Raw genomic sequence first — 23,243 nt, 5'->3', positions numbered from 1 at the left:
TTCCCTTTTTCTGGAATTCTTCCCCTCTTGGATCACTCCTTCATTCGTTCAGTTATCTGCTCAAGTTTCACCTGATAGAGGCTGTTCCCTATCTGAAATAATTCTGACTGCCCCACTCCATCCCTTTAGCTTGCTTTGTTTTTCTCCGGGTACTTACCACCAAGTTACGTTGTATTTTGCTATTTATTGTTTGTGTCCCTTAACTAGAGTGGAAGCATCACAGCAGCAGGGATTTTTTTTTTTTTTTGGGGGGTCTGGTTCATTGTCCTATTTCTACCTCCTTGAGTAGAGCCTGACACACTCAAGAAATCTCAGTGAATGAATAAACAAACCAGCATTGATTTGAGCACAACCATTCCATACAGCAGGAGTGTTTATATGTAGTAGGCAGGGTTTGTGATGTCCTCCACCCTGGCTTGAAATGGCCTCCTCCCAGCATCTGTGAGACCGGGAACACCTGGTTTTCCTGCTCTCTCTCTTGCTGTCCGTTCTCAATCATCCTTGTCATTCCTTTTCTCAAGTGTTCCCATTTCTCAAGGTTCTATGAGGTCCAGTCTCCATTGGTTCTTTCTACTCCCTGGGCTAGGTCACTTACTCCCGGAGCTTCAACTACTATCTTTCATGATCCTTTAACCTTGGTTTCCAGCTGCAGTTCTTCAAGGTGCAGGCTCCCGGGTAGGGTACCCTTTGTGCTGGGCATCCCGCACTGAGCTTCTCCCCGGGGGTCAATCTCCCAGACAGAACTCTAGCTTTGTCCTGGACTCCCCTCCCCCGCAGCCAGTTTCAGAGCTTGTTCAGTCTACCTCTTGGGCGTCCCTCCCCCCTGTACCTCTTCCCCTGCCCACAGTCCCGCCCTGGTGCAACCCTTCTTCTGCCCCTGTCCCCAGCTGCCTCCCTGGACCCCCGGATCCTAGTGCCAATCCTTCCAATCTACCCTCCATATATAAGCCAGAGACACCTCCCCAAATCCCCAACTCGCCATGACCCTGCCCTTCTTGAATCCCTTCCCTGGCTCCCCCGTGCCCCAGGACAAGTCCAAACTCCCTCCAGTGGTCAAACACCTGGCTGCAACTCACTCCTCACCACCCAGCCCTGAAGTCCAGCCTCCACCCCGACTGCATGTCTCTGAATTCCTGTCACAAGCCACGTCTGTCACCCAAGAACCTTCTGAGCACGGGCCCCATTCTCATTAATTCACCCCGACGCTGGACAGTTAGTGGATCAACTAGATTACAACAAAAGTCGTAGCACTCATTCCCGTTTATTGACGGCCTCCTTGACGCCGAGCGCTTACGACGCCTTCTCTATGTCCAGCCTAAAGGGTCGATCTCGCCTCGCTAGTCCGGTCTGCGAGGGGCGCAGAGCGGTAGGCCGGGCCGCCGGGACCCGGGAGCCCCGCGCACTCTGCCAGACGCTCCCCGGCGGCGGGGTAAAGGCCCTCGGTGGGGCGTGTCGGAGGGGCGGGGAAAAGGCCCTGGACGCCAGAATGAGGAATTGTGACTTGGCTCCGGGCCGTGAGGTAGACCGGCGCGAGACTGCCCCCTGCGGGCCTGGAGGTCCAATCCCGGGCTCCGCCGGGCCCGTTGCCCTGGAAACCTGGCGCGCGCCCCTCCCCTTCCCCGCCCTCCGCCCGGAGCCCCAGACCTGGCGGACTGCCCGTCACCCCCACGTCCGACCAATCCCTCTGAGGAGGGGGCGGGCCTCTTGGGCCTCGTTCCAGCCCTGTCGCTCCCCTCCTGGCCAGGACCCCGCCTTTCTCGGCGCACACCTCCCGCCCTTCGGGCTGCCCTCGCCGCCCGTTGGCTGGCGCGCCGTTCGTCACCCGGGCGTAAGCTAATGCCGGCGCGCGGTGGCCCCGTCGGGGCGGGGCCTGGGGCGGTGACGCACGGCGCGGTGACGCAGCGCGACGGCGGCGGTGGCGGCGGCGGTGGTCGGTGCGGGAGGAGGGAGGGGAGCTCGCGGGCCAGAGAGGGCGCGACGGCGGCGGCGGTGGCCTGAGGAGGCCCGGGCGGCGGCGGCGGCGGCGGAGGCCGAGGCGGTGAGTCTCCGGCCGGGCCGGGCGGGCGCGGGGCGGCGGCGGGTCGGAGCGCGCGGGGCTCCCCTCAGGGCGACCCAGGCCGCGCGGGCGGCCCCGCCCCCTCAGGGACCCCGAGCCGCGGGCGGCGGCGGGCGAGGAGCGCGGGCCTCCGGGGGCCGGGCCCGCCAGAGAAGCCCGCAGCCGGCCACCACTCTCGCTGCCGGGCCCCTTCGGAAGCTTCCCTCCGAAACCTCCTCACGCCCTCGGGATCGCCCCGGGGCCGCCCGGGGACCTCCCTCCGAGCCGCGCCGATCAGCCGGGAGAGCCCCGGAAGCTCTTGGGGCCGCCGCCTACGGCCCGAAAGGCCTCCCCAGAGAGCAGCCCTCGCCTTTCAACCGCCTTCCCCGGGGACCCTCGGGTGTCCCAGCAGCCTTCCCCGCAGACCCCCGCCCTTTGGCCCCGGTTCCCCGTCCTCCTTCCCGATCGAAAACATCCCGCGGAGGCCACTCCGCGTTTCTTCTCACGTCTCCCCCAGGAGCCGCCCTCGTCACCCCCAAAACCTCTCCCCTTCCGAGACCTCCCCCCGAAATCGCCTCCAGACCCCCGGGCATTCCAGAAACCCCCTCCCCAGACCTGCTTCGCACGTCCCAGCAGTCTCCTCCTCACACATCCCAAGAATTTTCCTCCCACCCACCCCGATTCCAGAACTCTCCTTACAGATTTTCACTCATATCCTTCCATAATCCCAAATGCCCCATGAACCCTGAATATCTCCTCTGAAGATTTCCTTCCCCTCCCCCCCTCCCCCCAATTTTACTCACACTGAAACGCCTGACCCTTGAAACTCATCTGGAGGACCCCCCAGTCACCCTGTTGCATCCATCCTCCGTGCACACTCCCGCTTCACAGTCTCCTTTGGACCATTCCGCAGATGCCCCCAGATTTCTCCCAGAGACCTCCATGTTCCTCACACCTCCCCACCCTGAGATGTTCTAGGGATTATCCTCAGGTACCCCAACAGTCCTTCTGCCAGACTCTCTACCTCTATTCTAAAATTCCAGAAATTGCCCGAAATCTCCAGAGAATTTTTCTCCCAAATTCCGAAAACCTCTTCCAGAACCCCTTTAATGCATCCCAAATCTTTCCCAGTAACACATACTACATATTCCAAAAAGTTCACTCATTGCCTCCTGTATTCTTGAGAACCCTTCTTAGAGCCAGGCTCTGTTTGGTATGCCTGTAATCCTAGCCACTGGGGAGGCAGAGGCAGGAGGGTTGTGAGTTCAAGGCCAGCATCAGCAACTCATCGAGCCCTAAGTGAGACCCTGTCTCTAAATACAAAGTAAAAAGAGCTGGGGATGTGGCTTAGTGGTTAAGTGCCCCTGGGTTTAGTCCCCGGTACAAAAAAATGAATAAATACCCCCTCTTAGATAACCGGGTTTTGGAGGTTCCCCCCGCCTTGTGGACCTATTTTAGATTAACTTTATTCTAAAGAACATCCTTAGAACTCCAATAAAACTCTTAAGATCCTCTTCATGACCCCTTTGAAATATAATTTTCAGCGCCCCCCCCCCCTTCAAAGGATCCCAATAACCGCCTGGAGCCCTTCTGAGATAGCCCGGGAAATCCTTCTCAGAGACCCTCCTGACACTCAGGACCCTTTGAATCATTACTCAAATCCTGCCTTAGAAGAGACCTTCCTAGAGATATCGCTCCCTCGGGGTCCCCTAAATGTGCTGGAACCCCCTGTAGAAGGCTCTACACATACTTAATATCCTGCCAAAATAAAAAATCCTACTCTTGACACCCCCAGGTCCCCCTCAGAAGGGTTTCTTCCCACTTCCTCACATGCCCTTATGGAGACTCAGGTTTCTCACAGAAATGTCTGAGGAGTTTTGGGGGACAAGATCCCTCTATCAGAACTTTCAGAAGACTACACCTTCCCCAGACAACTTTAAGAGAATTTTCTCCAAAATTGTCCTGTATCAGCAACCCCCAGCACTTTCTGAGACTTCCTTAGAATGCTCCCTTACATTTCCCCTGTGATAGCCCCTAAGAAACCTTATTCAGGAGTGTGTCATATTTACTGCCTTTAAGACCTTATATACACCCTTTATCTTTACCATTATCATTCCTCCAAAACCAGCTCAGAGACCGTTATGAGTTCTGAGCCTCCTTCTCCCATTATGTCTTCAGAGGCCCCAGTATCCTCCAGACTTCTCCCTCCAATCCTCTGTGTCTGCTTTTAAGGATTCTCCCTTACCCCAAACTCACACATATATACTGGGAATCCCAGTGTTCAAAGAGTTTTCTCTTGGATAGTTTTTTTAGGCCCCACCCCCAAAGACCACCTTCCTTCAGAGACAGACTTAACTCTCTCCTTTAAGACTTATTGAGAACTTTCCCCATTTTCCTTTCAGAAGTCTTCTTCCTTTTCACTTTGAGGGATCCTTCACTGAAAAACCTCTTCCTATTCAGTAGTGGTTTTCAAAGTCTGTTCCTGGGACTAGTAGCAGCTGCAGCACTTGCTAGAAATGCAGATTCTTAGGTTCTACCCAGACCTGCTGAATCAGAAAACTTGGGAGCAGGGCCCAGCAGTCCTGAGTTTTTAACAATGCATGCTTAACTTTCAGAACCTCTGCCCTCTAGGCTGCTTTCCTTTCCCCACAAAAAGTCCCTAAAAAATGGCTCAGAGTTGCCTCTGAGCCCTGCTCCCCACTCCCATTTCCCTTTGTGAAGTACCTATCCTCCAAAAAGACTCCTTAACCTTCTTGAAAGGATCTTGACTCCATAAGGTCACCCCACTCTGTAATTACTTCACGTTCTGCCTGTGCATGATTCTCTTTCATATACTCCTTAGCACTTTCTCCCTCTGGCTTTCCCTCTACCCCTCCAGCCCACCCCCAAGTCTTTAGTGCTTTTGCTTTAAGTTGCTACCTCCTTGAACATGTGTGTCCCTCTCATCTCCTCATTCATCCCTCTTCACATAAGCGCCCTCCCTTGAGGCACATTTCGGTCTTTTCATTCTGTGTCTTAACTGACAAGTGCCCTCCATTGTATTTAGAGCTCCACTCACCTTCTCTCTGGTGGTTTTTGGTATATTTGACCACTCAGCCTCACTGGCCTGGGAGCTCTGGAAGTACAGGAATGTGTCTTGTTCCTCTCTCAATCTACCAGGTGGGATCTGCATTCCATGAGTTATTGGAAATCATTGGGGAACTGGTAGCCCATGGTTTTCAGCTCTCACTCCCCATTCAGGTTCAGCACTTGTTCCCCATGCCCCCTTTCCTTTCACCTCTTCTCTATACCCAGTCCCCTCGCCTCTCTTCCTGTCCCACGTGCTCCTATGTATAGGACTTCGCTTTGTGCTAACCTATCCCAAACTCTGTTACTGGTGACCTGCCTCATCCCATTTTGATTGGTTTCTCTTCTCCCCTAGCCCTTAAGTCTGGTGCTTCCCCAGCGCTGTCAGCTTTTTTTCCCCAAGAGGAAACAGATTCTAGGTAAACACTGGTACCTGCCTTCAGGGAGCCTCACAGTTCGGTAGAGGGCTTGGGCAGGGAGACCAGGCAGAGCATGAGGTACAAATTATATGTTGTGGAGATTCAGCAGTGAGAGGGAGCCCTTTATTTGGAAAAACTTCCTAGAAAAGTGGTATTTGGGCTGGGGAGTATTCCACAAGAGTTGGAGCAGTGATGGGATGCCATCCGAACAGAGAAAACAACATAAGCAATGGGTCAAACACAAGAATGCCTCATTTCTCACTCATGGGGTCACTTCTGTTCACCTGTGGACAGATGAAAGAAGACATCTCTTTCATTTGGTAGTATTTTCCAGCTGCATTACTCTATAGCTCTTGAGTGGTCTACAGAGTAATATTAATAATGACTACTGTTTATTGAATTTTTTAAGTACTTAACTCTGTGCTGTCTCATCTCATATTCATAGGAAGCCTATGAGGAAGGGAAACTGTGATTGTCCTCATTTTATGTATGGTGAAATGGGGACTGATAGAAGGTCTTTGGGCCTTGTCTGTCCTAAGATTGTAGTGCCATAGATCAGAGAGTTGGATTTTCAGTTCAGATAGGGGTGGCTGCCAGTGGGGTGTTACAGTAATGATTAGGTATGCAGACTTTGGAGGGCCATATAGGATTTGCATCCCAGATCATCCCTTACCAGTATTGTGTCCTATGACAAGTTATTTAACCTCTTGTCCTTAATTTCCACAATTAAAAAAGGGAGTAATTCTACTGCATTGAATTGTTATAAGGACTAAGTTAGTACAAGTGAAATACTTAGAACAATGCCTTGAAGTGCTAAGTGTTAGCACAGAGTGGTTTGTATAGTCAAGATAGGAGGATTTCAAATTGTGAGCAATAGAACCTTATCTCAAAGTGGTTTAAAAGGGGATTTCAATCCACAGTACCACAAAGAAAAGCTGCATCCAGGAGTTCAAATAATATTCTCAATCTTCTCATTTCTCCCCTAAGTTAGCTTTATCCTCAGGACTCTGCTTTGTGGTTACAGAGATGGTCCTTAGCAATCCCAGGTTTCAATCCTACCCCTTTAGCAGCCTCAGTGAAATTAGAACTTTTTCCTAAGAGTTTCAGTTTGGAAAGAGTTTTTTTCCTTGAATAAATATGAAATGATGACAGAGAATCTTAGAGACATGTTTTGGTTCTATACAATGGAACTCAAATCTCTTGGTTGCTGAGCCAAATCATCCCATGACATTTTTGGGCCTTAATGGTAGCTCCCCTCTTCACTGTCCCCCAGTCCCAGTCATCATCCGCTCTTGATTGATTGATTGAATCTAGAAAGATCTGATGGCGAGTCTGACCCACCAGACTCTTCCTTTAAGATCTCACTGGAAGAGGCAGGGATGAGGTGGTCAGATAGACCTACTCTATAGTGACTTGCACGGTATCCAGTAGTCCTGTGTTCATTTCCTAACCTCTGCTTTGCATTTCCTGGTCTCAGAACTTTGGAAGAGAGTTAAAGGAGGTTGATAGGAGTGGAGTTTTGTTTTTGTTGAACAGACTCTGGTTGTGGGAAATTATAGAACAGCAATGTATGGAGTATAAAAGTCTCAAGTGTCTCCATGAACTTCCAAGTTCATGGAAGCACTATTTTAGGTCCTAGACATACAGCAGAGAATAAAACGGTCGAGAGGAACTCCTGAAACTCATGGAGCTTACCTGCTGATGGAGGGGAGACATACAAGCCATAAAAGAAATCCGAGTGTGATACATGCGATGAAGAAAATAAAACTGTAGGTGAAAGAAAGGGTGGGGATGGGGATGGCCAGTATAAAGTGGTCAGAAATGGCCTGTTTGAGGAGGTGACTATGGAATCTGATAAATGAGAAAGATGAGAGGCACCAGCTGGGGGAAGACCTGGTAATGGGATATTCTAAATGAACCATTATTAACATGCAAAGAAAGGACTGCCACAGGGTGAGGAAATTTATCACAGGTAGTTCTTGAGACCTTGCTATGTCCAGGCTCTGTGCTGCAGAGTGGAGACAGAGTAGTGAAGACTGGCATAGTGTTCCCTTCCCTCGTGGCTCTGAAGTCTAGGGAATTTGGGACAGAGTTGCAGCCTTTGACAGAACACCTTTTGGTAATATCAAAGACTCCTTCCTGCAGGGAAGGTGAGGGAGATGAGGACAAGCCTGAGTTCAGATCTGGTTAAAAGGGTCAAGTAGGATTGGATTAGAAGGGTTTGTTTTGTTTTTAAAGCAAGACGGTGACATCTTTTTTTTTTTAATTTAAGTTTCTTAGGTGGACACATTATGTTTACATTTATGTGTGCTGAGGATTGAACCCAGTGCCTCGTGCATGCTAGGTGAGCACTCTACCACTGAGCCACTGATTTTTCTTTTAAAGAAAGATCACCTTGGATTTTGTGAGGAGAACAAGGGCAAGGATAGAAGCAGGAAGTTGAGTTAAGAAGCACTCCATTTGCCCAGATGAAGGAATGGCGACTTGAAAGTGGTGGTGGTAAAGATGAAGAGAACCCAGTGTGTTTTGGGGTGTAGAGAAGATAGGATTTGATGAGATCAGAGAAAGGAATATAGGATAGAACATTTATGTCTCACAGCTCTATCGAGGTAGGTATTGTGAGGCTGGGGTTGTGGCTCAGTGGTAGAGCACTCGCCTAGCACATGTGAGGCCCTGAGTTCGATCTTCAGCATCACATGAAAATAAATAAAGGTATTATATCCAACTACAACCTAAAAAATAAAATATTTTTTAAAAACAAAAAGATAGGTGTTGTGATTAAACCTGTTTTGTAGATGAGAAAATAGGCGTAGCAAGGTGGAATCACTTGCCTGAAGTTATGCAGATAGTAAGTGGTAGGGTTATATTTCCAGCCCAGCAGTCTAGTTCCAGAGCCAGTTGGATTTCAGGAAAGAAAAGGACATGCTTAGCTGATATTAAGAAAAGGAACTAGGGGCTGGGGATGTGGCTCAGTGGTAGAGTGCACACCTAGCATGCATGAGGCACTGGGTTCCATCCTCAGCACCACATAAAAATAAAAAAGATATTGTGTCCACCTAAAACTAAAAAGTAAATATTAAAGAAAAGGAACTGGATTTGGGCCATGGCACACACCTGTAATCCCAGCAGCTCAGGAGGCTGAGATAGGAGGATCGAGATCAAAGCCAGCCTCAGCAATGATGAGGTGCTAAGCAACTCAGTGAGACCCTGTCTCTAAAGAAAATACAAAATAGGGCTGGGATGTGGCTCAGTAGCTGAATGCTCCTGAGTTCAATCCCTGGTACCCACCCTCCCTCCCCACCCCCCCAAAAAAAGAAAAAGGAACAGGTTCTGGGGTTGTAGCTTAGTGGTAGAGTGCTTCCCTCACATGTGGGAGGTCCTGGTTTGAACCTCAGCATCACATAAAAATAAATAAATAAAATAAAGGTATTGTGTCCATCTACAACTAAAAGATAAAGGAACTATCAAGATTTGATGACTGCATCTTCAGGAAGAGGAAACTGTTGAAGATGACTCAAAAATCCTGAGTTGTCCACAGAGAGGTGATGGTTGATCTACAGGAGTTGATTACATTCCTAAACGGGAAAATACAAATGTACAAAATGAATGAAAGGGTAGACTTTTTTAAAGGGGAAGGTTCAACAGATTTAAAAACGGAAAGAGGAACACCAGCTTCTTCTCTATTCCAGGGTTTCCTGGAGCTCCCCATGTTTTGCTAATCTTCCAGAGGCCCTTTCTCTCTTGTCTCCTTCCTTCCCCAGGACCATTCATATTCATACAAAAGGTTGAGGCAATAGTGTGTGTGTATAATGTACATATGTGAGGAGTTTCTGGAAATAATTGGTTCCTTCAAGAGAGGTATTAGGCTCCTTTGACTTCTGCCATTCTATTCTCAGGATGGTGATTTAACCTCAAGGTAACTAGCTTGTTACCTTGCTTATGAAATAGGTATCCTCAAAAGCCCATAGAAGAGCTAGGAATGGGCAGGAAGGCTAATAGAAGCCTTTATTTACCTAGAGATGACATTAAAGGGTATACCCATAGGCCCAACTTTCTAGGCATGGAAGAGGTTTTATAGACTGCTACAGTGTTTTGGTCACAGGAGTAGGAACTCTGAAACAAAGCTATTTGACCCTTGAAAAATTTCAGCTTAGCTATGCATACAGTCATACAAGGCACCCTTCTGTCCTGAAAACATATTTTGTTTGTGCCTCAGTTTCTCCATCTGTAAGATAAGGATGCTCATACATTTTGTGTGTGTGTGTGTGTGTGTGTGTGTATTTTGTTTTTTGAGACAGTCTGGCTGTGTTGCCATGGCTGTCATCTGATTTGTGATTCTCTTGCCTTAGCTTTGTGAGTAGCTAGGATAAGGTCACAGTATCCTACTCAGCTTGTTTGTTTGTTTGTTTTTGATACTAGGGATTGAATCTAGGGATGCTTTACCACTGGGCTACATTCCTGGCCCTTTTTTTTTTTTTTTTTTAAGACATTCTCACTAAACTGCTGAGCGTCTCACAAAGTTGCTGAGGCTGGCCTCAAACTTGCCGTCCTCCTGCCTCAGCCTCTTGAGTTGCTGGGATTATAGGCATGAGCCACCCAGCTGCTCACATATATTTTTAGAATAGATTTTTTTTAGGATCAGTGAGCTCATCCTTGGAGAACTGTTAGCTTGGGGGCCTGGCACATGACAATCTATGATGTGTGAAAACATGCTCAGCATCATGCTAGGTATTTTTATATACATTGTTTCACTTAATTCTTATAAGAAGCTTCAGTAAGGAAGAAACTGAGTTACTTGCCAAAGGTCAACACAGCAAGTAAGTATCAATCAGCAGGAGAGCCAGGATTGGAGCTAGGTCCTGTTTCTGAATGAAAGGAGCTGACTTCCAGAGACATACATTTTCTGTTTGTGGACTCCTTCCTGGTTTGGGACCAGGGAGGAAGCCCGGAGGACAGTTTTCCCTGGAACCTCTTAGCTTTTTGTTAGTTCCATTCTCACCTCCAACAACAGTAGGAACTTCCCAAGAAGGTTACTTGGTCCAAATATATCATAAAGACTGCAGTATTACAGGCTGCCGAGAGATTTGCCATAGAGGTTTTCCTGTTCTGTCTTTCCTCAAAAGCAGGGAGTCATTTTCAGTTGTATGAGGACAGAGAGACCAGAGCAGTGCTGAATTTTGTTTTGTATGGAAGTGACCAAGTTCAGTTTTAAGGAACAGAAACCAAACTCAACTGTCCTAAGCCAAGAAGAAATGTATTGATCTATGAAACTGGAGAGTCTGGGTCACTAGTTTGAGGCTAGGTAGATCTAGGTCTTCAAATGTTGTGACTAGGTCTCTCTTTTTCTCCCCTAATTTCTTGAATGCTTTTGTCTGAGTTAGCTTCATTTGAAAGCAAGAATCCACTAGCGGTAGCAGAGTGGCAGCCAGTAATTGAGAACTTATTTTCTCCACTTGTTTCAGCAAGAGTCCAAGGAGGATGCTTTAGCCAGTGTCCACTTGTAGAACCACTTTACCTGTGTCCACTTGTAGAACCAAGAAAGACATTATTTTTCCAAGAGGAACTCACAATGGTGGGAACAGGAAATGGAAATGATATTTGGCAGGCAGAGTAAGGTGGTACTATGGTGAGATGTCTTATAATAATTGATGCTGCTGCCTTATCCATGTCCTCTTGTCTCACTGTAGCCAAGCACCTGGGAGAGAGATGATTGAAGACCTCTAGTTCTTCAGTGGAAGAATCTCAACCAGTCTTCCTTTTCAGTCACCATACAGACCAAACTCAAGGCACCCTTCTGTCCTGAAAACATAGGGAACGCTAGGGGTGATTTTTTTTTTTTTTTTTTTTGACAGTACAATCTTAAAAGTGACTGTTTGCCTGAAGCCCCCAGTATTTACTGCAGATTGTCAGCGCCCTCCTCCGTCACTAGATCCTCTCCACCAGTCATGTTCCCTGAGCAATGGGTGACTTAAAAAAGTTATAAACTAGACAGTCTTATCCTAATTTGTGTCCATGTGTTCAAGGATCACAGGCCACAGGTTTTGTTTATTCTGTGTAGTAGTTCACAGTTGCTGTTTTAATTTGAATTCGTTTCCAACATTTAAAACTAAGGGAATTTTCTTTTAAAAGCCAGATTTCAGCTCTTCTTTTAAATAATCTTAAGACTCAATGGTACTGGACCCACATTCCCACATGGCAGCAGTTGATCAGAGCTGAATAGTGACATCTCCCTTTAGACAGGGTGTGTACTTTCCAACTCACCATAGTTCCTGTTGGCCTGCTTTGTTCAAAGCCTGGCCTGTCAGCGTCCTATTTGAGACCCCATTCTGTCCCAAAACTTTGCTGGAAGAAACTGGATTAATGTTTAGTCAGCTGCTTATTTGAGGGATGCAGTGCTATAGCTTAGGAAAAAGTAACAACCCAGTAAAAGAAACTGTGGGAAAGGAAAGAGTATGCACAGCTTGGTCTGTTTGTGGATTTGGTCATCTTTTTGCTGTAAGTGCTGTTGGCATATCAAACCTCCCGTCACAGATGTACCCTTTGAAATAGTAACATGTCCTTCTATCATTCTGAGTTGCCACCCAGTGAAGGAATCCCTCCCACTCCCAAGGGATGTTCATCCAGCCTCCGTTTGACCACTTCAGCAGCCAGGGAGCTTATTACCTCCTCACATGGCAGCCAGTTCCATTCTTGGACAGATATATTATTTTAAAATTCTTCCTTATGTTGAAGCAGCTGTTGCCTCCTTGGGACTAAAAGCCACAAAATGCTGGAACTGGGAAGGGAAACTGATTTTTTTAGGCATGTGAGCTGTCACTCATCTACCCAGCATCCCGGGCAAACATTGATAATTAATCCCAGTACTCTTTCTTACTAATCCAGGAAGTAGAATGCAGGGTTTTTTTTTCTTAAAGTTAAATTCTTTTAAAATTACAAAAATAGTGAAAAAGTACAAAATTGCATAAAGAGTGTTTATCATTCCTGTCTCATCAGAGTGACCAATCTTAGCCTAGTGTGTATTCTACACATTTCTCTGTACACATGCAAATAGATATTAGTATATAAGGGGCTTTGTGTATGACTTTTTTCTTTATAAACAAAAATAGCATCTTATTGTACATACATCTATGGACATCCCTCCAAGTTACAGGTCAAATACTAGATATAGATTTATTTTTGTATTTTTTAATGTGTTGTTTGTTTTGGGGTACTGGGGATTGAACCCAGAGTCCTCTACCACTGAGCTATATCTCCAGCCCTTTTTATTTTGAGAAAGGGCCTCACCAAATTGTTCAGGCAGGCCTCAAACTTGCAATCTTCCTGCCTCAGCCTCCTAATAATTGGGATTACAGGCATGGACAACCAGTCCTTGCTCAAGCATTTTGTTTTTTACTTTTTTGCAGCAATAGGGATTGAACCCAGGGACACTCCACCACTACGCCCTTTTTATTTTTTTATTTCAAGACAGGGTTTTATTAAGTTTCTGAGGCTGGCCTCAAATTGGTGATCCTCCTGCCTCAGCCTCCCAATCTGCTAGGATTACAAGTATGTGCTACCATGCCTGGCTCAAGTGTGTTTTTAAATAATGCATAGTGTGGGATCTGTCCCAGTTTATTTATTTATTGTGGTGCTGGGGATTGAATTCAGGAGCATTGTACCTTTGAGCTATATCCCCAACTTCTTTTTTTGTTTATTGTATTTTGTGACAAGGTCTTGGTAAGTTGCCGAAGCTAGCCCCAAGCTTGGGATCAGTCCTTCTGCCTCAAGCCTTCCAAATCACTGGGATTACAGGCAACCCCAGTTTATTACTCATTCCCCATTGATGTCTTATTTTCTTCATTTCTTTGGGATCCTTCCTCTCATAGTGCTCCAAGCAGCTACTACCAATCAGTTGGAGTTTGCCTGTGAGGTAAAACCTATTTGTCATGTCTGACCTAGGTCAGCCTCTTATCTCACACATTCCAGAGAAAAAAAGCAGATGTAATTTCAAAATCAAAGTGAATCTGAGGCTGGAGTAGGACTAGAACTAAATTTTCTTGACTTTAAACATTTCCCATATCCCGTGTTGCCTGTCACTTAGAGCTCTCTATCTACCCTGGTAGATGGCTCTTTTTTCTAGAGTAAAAGAACAGATATGTCTTGTCTTCTGTATGCCATGTCTTCAGATATTCAAAGTTAGTATTGCAAGTTCCCCCAAGTCTTCTCTTTCCCCACAGGGAACTTAGTATCTTCAAACTTTTCCTATTAGGACAAGATTTCTAAATCCCTTGAAACAACCTATTGTAGTTCCAGCCTAAGAGAGGAATTTGGGTACTTCTTGCTCCAGAGTTTCTGATTTTTGAATCTCCCCTTCCCCTCAGGTTGGTCCATCAATGGACCATTTCTTCTACCATCTTTTCCTTCAGGGCTGTAGAAATCCCACTGTGACTTCCCCACTCACTTTTTTCATATATTCATTTATTTATTTAACAAATATCAAACATCTGTGTGTCAAGTACCATTCTAGGATCTGACTGTCCATATAGCTTGCATTTTGGTGGGAAGAAAGAAACAACATAAATCAGGTGGTATTTGAGTTATATGAAAGAAATAAAACAATACAAAATAGTCACTGGGGAAGGTCTTCTTAGATTGGATTGTTAGAGAAGCTGTCTCAGGAAATGACAGAATGAACCTGAGTAATAAATAGGAGCTACGGGAAGAGAAGTGCAGTGAACAAGAAGGAACTTGGTACAGGATGAAGTTGGAAAGGCTACAGGAGTCCTCGGGAGGGCCTTTTTGCATTTAGTTTAAGTGCAATGGGAAGCCATTGGAGAATTGTAAGCCAGGGAGGCAACTTCTTATTTTGCCTTTAAAAAGATTTGAGAAGGCTTTTTAACTTGGAGCAAGGTTTCATCTTCTCACACCTTTTTCTGCTTCTTATATTAGAGGTATTGACAACTATGCTAGTTTGCTCTGTTTGGGGGTTCTGCAGGGGATCTGTGTGGCAAGTGAGTTGTTAACAGCCAGATGTACTTCACAGCTCTCCTCAGCAAAGACGGAACTTCGTGGAGATGAGAGTAGCTCCCTAAGACCTGCGCCCAACAGGTTCAGTGGGTCTTTGTGTAGAGTTCTCAGTCCAGGGAAACTCTGTCCTTTGGCAGCCAGAGGATTATGGAGCTGAATGTGGTTTGGGGATGGTGCCAAGGACTTTGGTTTCGAGAGAGACAGATGGGGGAGATATTGATTGGAGACCTGGAGCTCAAGTCAACTTAGAAAAAGGGTTCAGAGGGGTTGAGGTTGTGGCTTAGTGGTAGTGCGCTTGCCTAGCATGCATGAGGCATGGGGTTTGATTCTCAGCACCACATACAAATAAATTTTAAAAATAAATAAAGGTCCATCAACAACTAAAAAAATATAGAAAGAAAAAGGCTTCAGAATGAGTGTCCAGAAATCATCAACTGAAAGGTAGGCCTGTTGGTTGCCCAGATGAAACAACCTCTGTGTAGTTCCTGCCTAAGAGAGAAATTTGGATACTTTTTGTTTGGGAGCCTTTGAATTTTGATTTCTCCTCTTCCTCTCTGGTTGGTGTATTCTTGGCTCTCAGGGGTTTGGATGAGAGATTGGTGTTCTAGAAGTCAAGAGGACTTTCCAACCTAGAGAACTTGAGTCTGAAGCAAACTTCAGAGGAATGAAGAAGAGTTCTGGGAGGAATTTACCTTGTATAGAGATAGGTAGTATCTTAGAGATCAGATACGTATATTTTCCAGAGTAGGAAAGCTGGGTTGAAGAGGGTAAGATTTCCTCAGCCTATTGATAATCTTTGAAAAAGAATGTTCTTGCTCATGTCCAAGGGCTGACTTGTACCCAGCCAGTTAGGGACTAAATAGCTGTCTATATTCCTGAGATCTCCACTGGGGTCACCACCCCATGTTCACCCCTGACCAAGTCTTGTAAGTTTTGGTTTAAAGTAATTATGGAGCCCTTAGGGTCCTTCCAGCATGTGAGTAGTCACTGGTTCCAGCTCTCAGAGGGAAGGAGTCAATGACCAGCAGGGTTAGGAGATGTGCTCAGAGTCCCATGTCTTCTTTGTCATGTTCCATTAATTCAGATCTTTTCAGATAATGTGAAGCCTGTCTTATTTTTCTTTTCTGAAAAATCTTCCCAACTTACTTTCTGCTTTAACTCCACCTCCTTTGGCCCTCTGGCAACCCGGTATAAGGGGTAGCATCTTCTCCTTAGTGTCTGGGGGGGTCTGTGAGTGCCAGTGCCTTTTCTCTGGACCTGGAGATTGATAGGAAGTTGGTTTAGTATCTGAAGTTGGCTTCATCTTTTTCCTTCGAACAAGTACTCTGAAAGAGTAAGGCATGGGGCTCTGTACCTCCTCAGCCCACACTCTCCTGGACAGCTTTGGCCCCTTTGCTCTCTCTGATCCCTTTGCTTCCTTTTCCAGGAGCCTGGAGAGGCGTGGCTGGACCAAGACCTCCCCCCATGTGAGCAGGCCCCCTCCTCCCCTAACCACCCATTGCCACCACGCCAGGGAACGTCCTCAAGCCCTGGCCCTCAGGGGAGAGCTAACAGGAGCCCAGAGCCGAGACCATGTGACGGCGCTGGCCCTTGCCACCGCCGTCCCCCCCACCCTGGCCCCAGGCCTGGCACCATGATGTTCCGAGACCAGGTGGGCATCCTCGCTGGCTGGTTCAAGGGCTGGAATGAGTGTGAGCAGACAGTGGCCCTGTTGTCGCTTCTGAAGCGGGTCACCCGTACCCAAGCCCGCTTCCTGCAGCTCTGCCTGGAGCACTCGCTGGCGGACTGCAATGACATCCACCTGCTGGAGTCGGAGGCCAACAGTGCTGGTGAGTCTCTGCCCCTAGAGATGGGAGTGAATTAGGAGGGTGACCTGGAATGGATGTCAGATGCCCAAGAAGGCCAGTCTGTAATGGTGCTAAGAACTTTGTGTTCTGTGCTTTTGGGAGTTGGGAAGTCCCTGTCCTCCCAAGCCTTCATCTTGGCTCTCCTGGGGCTTTTTTGCCAGATATCCTCAGGGTGGAATGGGAGACTCCCAATGGGGTGGCAAACCCCTAACCGAGAAAGGATCGTGTAGGGTTGCTTGTGTGGGCAGCTGAAAGGAACAGACTAAAGTCATTACCTATGAAAAGAGGGATAGAAAGTGAGCAACAATTTATTTTTCAAGCTTCAGGACATCAAGCTGGGTATGATGGCACCTATAATCCCAGTGGCTCCAGAGACTGAGGCGGGAGGTTCACAAGCTAGAGGCCAGCCTGGGAAACTTAGCAAGACCCTGACTCAAAATAATAAGAGCTAGGGATGTTGCTTAGTGTTAGAGGGTTCAATCGCCAGTTCCCCCTTCCTCAAAACAACAACAACTCTGAGAGGGAATTTTAGAACTCTTCCAGAATTCATAAGTCATCTACACTATTTTTTTATCCCCAAGGGTAGGTTGGACTTAAGACATAAATAGCTTCAAGAGAGTTTGGAATTTAGATATAGTTCTGTATTTCCAGTCCTTAAGCATCCTGGAGAGAGGCACTCCATGTCTTAAAAGGTTGGCATTGGGATAAGTGAGCCAGGCTTCTCTAGAACCTGTCCCTAGGCCCCCAGTCATAGATAGGAGTAAGGCCAGAGAACAACCTCAAGTACCACTGCTAAAGCCTTTCTGACCTTCTGGGCCTCCAAAGGGCTGAAGAGAGAGCTGCTGACACCACTGACCAGTGAGAGATGGAGGCTGGAGAAGAGGGAGGGCAGTGGATACCCAAAAGTTAGCTAGGAGGGGGACAGGGGGCTCCATGCAGTTTGTCCTAATTAGTCATCCTCACTCATCCCACCTTCTTCACAATCATAGTTGACATTGAACCCTTACAAGCTAAGTACTCTTTTTTTTTTTTTTTGAGTATACATCAAGGAGGTACCATTTTTAAATTTATTTAGAGCAAAGTAATATAATTTATTTTTGAAACAGAAAGGAAGCAAAGGTCCCACAAGGGAGGGGTCTTGAGAAGGTTGTCCCCAAGTACCCTTTACTTTCTATTTATTAACTTGGAAAGCAGTGTTCTCTGGTGGCTCTCAATTCTTATTGTCTAGGTTTAAATTACAGTTTTCACTTGCCATGTAACCGAGTAATTTAACCTCTCCATGCCTCAATTCTGTCATCTTAAAGTCAAAATTATACTTATATTGGGCTGGGGATGTGGCTCAAGCGGTAGCGCGCTCGCCTGGCATGCGTGCGGCCCGGGTTCGATCCTCAGCACCACATACAAACAAAGATGTTGTGTCCGCTGAGAACTAAAAAATAAATATTAAAAAATTCTCTCTCTCCCTCTCTCTCTCTCTCTCTCTCTCCTCTCTCACTCTCTCTTTAAAAAAAAAAAAAAGAAAACAAAATTATACTTATATTGACCTTTTAGAATACTTTTGAGGAGTCAGTAACACGTGTAGAGCTCCTAGAACAGTGGCTGGCATGTGGTAAACACTCAGTGACTGTCAGCTGTTGTTTTTATTGTCAGTAATTCAATTGGTCCTCACAACCAGTCTTGTAGGTACTATTATTATCCCATGTTTAAAGGTGAGGAAACCAGCATGGGCTTCTAATATTGGAGTTTGGAGAGCCACAGAGCTCCCTGGCCTCCCTTGGTTCCCCAGGCCCACCCATCTTAGCAATAGTCATCTTTCTTTCTATTTTCTTTCTTTTCTTTTTCTTTCTTTCTTTCTTTTTTAAAAGATGTATATATTTTTAGTTGTGGATAGACACAATACCTTTATTTATTCATTTTTATGTGGTGCTGTGCATCAAACCCAGTGCCTCACACTGCTAAGCAAGTGCTCTACCACTTAGCCCCAGCCCCAGCCCAGTGAGCTTTATTTCTTATTGCATTTTTATGTGTAAGTCACAGAAGTGCAGTGGTTATAGGGGAAGGCAGATACTTAGACCAGGAGCCATATCAGCCTAATTCCCAGACTGGCAGACAGAGCAGCAAGAACCCAGCTCAGCTGCAGCAGGCACAAGACTCAGCCTCCCTACTAGGGAGGGCTCCCCTCTTTAGCACCAGGGGCAGGAGTTTGTGCTAAGACCCTGTTGTCAGCATGGGGGCGTTTTAGGGACAGGCTAGTGTCTTATACAGCTTTATCACATAACCTTCTACCACTTCATCCATGAAGGCAGTTGGATAATTTTGGGGTACCAGTTTTGTCTGCGTATCAGAACCGCTAGTGGTGCTTATTGCTATTGATATATTCAAGAGCATTTTCAGTCTTTGCTTTTGTTTTTAGAACTTGTAGTAAAAATCAAACCATGCAGGAGGTGAAAAGTGAGGTCTCCTTTTCAGACTCCCATGTTCCCACCTTCTTGTGTTATGTTTTGTGAGATGGATTCTGTGCATATATAGCTACAAACTTATTCTCCTTCTTGCTTTAAGGTGTTTTAAGGGCTGGGGCAGAGCGCTTGCCTAGCATATGTAATGCACCGGGTTCAATCCTCAGCACCATATAAAAAGAGACAAATAAAATAAAGGCAGTCTGTCCATCTACAACTACCAAAAAAAAAGAAAATTTTTTAAAAAGTTGTTTAAACAAATATAGCCAGATATGTGTATTAACCAGTTTGCTTTGTTCACTTATCAAAATAATTTCATACCATTCCATATTTAGCACATACTTAAATGCCTTGTTATTAATGGCTTGCCAGGGCTGAGAACTGCTGGGCAATAAATTGAATGACAAGTACATGAATCAAGGCCTTTCTCTATATCCCCATATCAGGTGGTAAGAATTTTGTTTTGTTTTGTTTTATCTTTATTTTGTTTATTTTTATGTGGTGCTGAGGATCGAACCCAGTGCCTCACATGGGCAAGACAAGTGCTCTGCCACTGAGCCACAATCCCTGCCCAATAAGAATTTTTATAACAAGCTGGTACTTACATGGTTAGGGGAGTAATGAAAACTACAGGAGGGAAGAGAGGGAAAGGAAAGAAATTACCTGTGATCATTTCTCTATCAAATCAAGCTCTACTCCAATCTTGATGTGCTCACTGACTGGTTTGCTTGCTTCTTTCCTTCCTGCATTAAAATATTAAGAACTGTTATTCTGGGGCTGAGGTTATAGCTCAGTGGTAGAGTGCTCGCCTCGAATGTGGAAGGCGCTGGGTGTTTTGTCTGTCTATAACTAAAAAAAAATTTTTTTTTAAAAAGGACTGTTAATCTAAAAGAAGGTTTTGGGGCCCCCAAAGAAAGTAGTATGTTTGGCTGCGGTTCTGCCTACCTTGTTACGAAGAAAGGGAGAAAGCCCACCAGGATGGGAGTAGAGTGTGACTTGAGAGAGAAGTGATCACAGGTAAATTCTGTTGGGCTTTGAATGGAATGCCTCTGCCAAATAGACATGAGGGCTCCAAGACTAATACAGCAGTCTCCTGCCTCACTCTTGCCCTCAAATAGAATCCCCCACCCCTTTCACCTTATTTGTCTCTTGGGAGAAATTGCTCCTCCCTTATTTCTTTTCCTCTGTTCATTATTGGCCTTTCCATTCACTTGGGTTTTCCAACTTGCATCATCATCAGAATCCCCCAGGATGGGCAGTAACTTAAAATTCAGATTCCTGGCCCCCTCACTGTCCCCCCAGACCCACTAAAGGAGCACCCTGAGAGGATGGTCTTGGGGAAAAATACCCAAATTTTTCTGATGACCAGTCACTATGGGAGATGATGCCCTGCTGGGTGATTGAACTTGTTATGAAGCATAACACATCAAAGTTCTAGATCTAGCTCTACCATTAACTCATACTGCTCTTGAGTCTGAGGATCCTTATCTAGTCAATGAAGGGGTTGTTCTAAGTCCTTTTGAGGTACATCTTTAGGCTCTGAAAAAAAGTGTCAAAGTTGGCAGAACATAGACAAGCATACTACTTTCTTTGGGAGCCAGCACATTCTAGAGCAATAGTTCTTTTTTTTTTTAACATTTATTTTTTAGTTATAAGTGGACACAATATCTTTATTTTTTTTTTAAGAAAGAGAGAGAGAGAGGGCTGGGGATGTGGCTCAAGCAGTAGGGCGCTCGCCTGGCATGCGTGCGGCCCGAGTTCGATCCTCAGCACCACATACAAACAAAGATGTTGTGCCTGCCGAAAACTAAAAAATAAATATTAAAAAAAATTCTCTCTCACTCTCTCTCTCTCTCTGTCTCTCACTCTCTCTTAAAAAAAAAGAGAGAGAGAGAGAGAATTTTTTAATATTTATATTCCATTTCTCAGCGGACACAACATCGTTGTTTGTATGTGGTGCTGGGGATCGAACCCGGGCCGCACACATGCCAGGCAAGCGTGCTACCGCTTGAGCCACATCCCCAGCCCTTTATTTTATTTTTATGCAGTGCTAAGGATCAAACCCAGTGCCTCATGCATGCTAGGTGAGCGCTCTACCACTGAGCTACAACCCAGCCCTAGAGCAATAGTTCTTAATATTTAATGCAGACTGGAGATATAGCTCAGTAATAGAGCACTCATCTAGCATGTGCAAGGCCCTGGATTCAGTCCGCAGCACTGTCCCCTGCCAAATTTTACTGGATGGACCCTCGCTTTCTCAGAGAAGTGTACACATACCCCACTAACCAAATCCTGAGTTAATTTGGCCCACCAGTCCCCAATTAAGAGCTGCCCATTACAGGGACTGAAGCCCTTCCGTAGCTCTTCAGCTCTCTTCAGAGCAGGAGGCCTCAAGAATGAGGTGTAGATCCCTTGCTTTTTTCTGGGTTTTGTCTCTGTCCCACCTGATGAACCTACCTCTTCCTTCAGTTCTCCAGGGAGTCCCTGGGTTTGGGTCAGAGTTGCCTACATGCCTCTCTCGTCCACAGATAGGGCAGGGAACACAGAGAAACCAACCTAAGAAAGTGTCCCAGTCCTGGCTTCAGGTCACAGTCCCCCAGAAACTTCCTAAAAATAATGTGAGGCATAGGTCCGGCCCTTAGAGATTTAAAGCTCCCTAGGTGACTCGTGTGTGACCCAATGGAGAACGATTTGACACTTGCTGTTGCTGATTCTAGGTGAGCCTAAGAATGTGGTAAGGAATGTGACCTGTTGAAAGTTGGGGTGGGGGGTACAGCCTAGGCTGTCCCCCTGGGGACAAGGAGGATATATGGAAGTCATCTATCTCCAGCACCCCACGCTGGTTTCGTAGAAACAGGACCTGAGGCAATATTCAAGAAAGTAATACTCCAGAGCTCTGGAAGAGGGGGAAGGACCCAGGTGTCCCCTCATCATCATCCTTGTTCCTTCTCCTGTATTCCCGTCTGTTTGGAACTACAACAGTAATCTTGGCACTCTCCTTTCCCTGATGCTGCCTTAGACTAGAAGGGAAGTCTCATGGACAGGAGGATGGTGAAGAATGGGGGCCAGGGGAGCTGAATTTCCCCTTCCGTCCTAATTCTATAGCATCCTGGGCCACATTTCCTGCCTTTCTTCCCACCTCATCTCTTCTGAGTCAGTTCCCAAATCCAGCAGGTTTAAGCTCCTCCTCCTTGGCTCCCTGGGTCTGGGTGGGGAAACTGAGGTCAGGAGGGGCCATGACAAGTGAGTCACCAGACTGGCTCAGTCCTGATGCCTCCACCCTCCCCTTTCAGACTCTACTGACATAGTTCATCAAACAAAAATGTGAGCCCCTTGGCCCTCCCGCATATCTTTGTGAGCTAGGGTCATGTTTGGAGCCAAACCCTAGCCCCTCTGACTGGTGCCTGAGGCTTCCAAAATGGTTGCGACAGCCCAGCACATAAAAATGGTTTGGCTCTTACGGCAGTTCTCAAAAGATATATTTGGCTCCTATGATTTGCCAGGACCCAGGGTTATGGCCTACTTAGCTCTGGTCACCTGGCCAGACCTGCCCCGTGGCCACCGTGCCAAGGCAGGCACTCATACACAGCCTCCCTCGCTCTCTCCATGCCTGTGGAGTCCAGATTTGCAGCTTGGTGAGAAGCAGCTCTTGGCGTCATGGCATTCCCCAGCCCCCTCCCCCATCCACCCACCTCCAGAATTTCATCACTGCTTGTTGTGCCTCTAGCTCCAAGGAACCAGAGATCTGTCTGTTTTTGGTAAATAACTGTATGAAATTCCCCATCCCTATTGGGAATCTTAAGGGGGAGTCCCAGATGTGCTTTCCTAAGTGAACTTCTCCCCCAGCCCTGAAACGGCATGGTTCTAGATCTTCAACCAGGAGCAGTGACAGTAATAGTCAAATGTACTGAGCATCACACATGCCAGGTGCTTTGCATGATTGTTTCCTTCGTTTTATAACCAAGTGACAAGGGCTTTTTTGAGGGGTAGGCAGTACCGGGGATTGAACTTAGGGGCACTTGACCTCTAAGCCTCATGCCCAGCCCTGTTTTGTATTTTATTTGGAGACAGAGTCTCACTGAGTTGCTTAACGCCTTGCTTTTGCTGAGGCTGGCCTTGAACTTTCGATCCTCTAACTCAGCCTCCTAAACTGCTGGGATTACAGCTATTGGCATAACGCTACTGCGCCTGGCAACAAGGGCTTTTATAAACCCCATTTGACAAAAGAGACCAAGGCTCAGAGAGGTAGAAGGACTGGCTCACAGTGGTGTTGACTTAGGTCTTGGAGTTATAGCTGGATTTTGAACCCAGACACGTTTGCCTTTTGAATATGTATTTTCATTCAGTATGCTCTGCTAGGTAACATGAGGTTGGGGGAGCCTAGCTAGGGGACATTATATACATGGAAATATCA

At 46.4% G+C, this 23,243-nt stretch overlaps 1 protein-coding gene across 2 annotated transcripts in view; it reads left to right on the top strand.

The window, feature by feature from the left end:
* The first annotated feature begins 1,969 nt into the window (after positions 1-1,969).
* Positions 1,970-23,243, top strand: part of Samd4b (sterile alpha motif domain containing 4B) — a 41,829-nt gene continuing 20,555 nt past the window's right edge. Inside the window, exons 1-2 of one of the 2 annotated variants that reach the window (XM_026411577.2) lie at positions 1,970-2,038; positions 15,953-16,355. In XM_026411577.2, coding sequence (XP_026267362.1) covers positions 16,160-16,355 — 196 coding nt within the window. In that variant the 5' untranslated portion in view covers positions 1,970-2,038; positions 15,953-16,159. The remainder of the gene's footprint in view (positions 2,039-15,952; positions 16,356-23,243) is intronic. The other variant, XM_077792890.1, reaches the window with a different exon arrangement.

Source organism: Urocitellus parryii, chromosome 15 (genome assembly GCF_045843805.1).
Source record: "Urocitellus parryii isolate mUroPar1 chromosome 15, mUroPar1.hap1, whole genome shotgun sequence".
NCBI lineage: Eukaryota > Metazoa > Chordata > Mammalia > Rodentia > Sciuridae > Urocitellus > Urocitellus parryii.
This window is presented reverse-complemented; position numbering and strand designations above follow the sequence as displayed.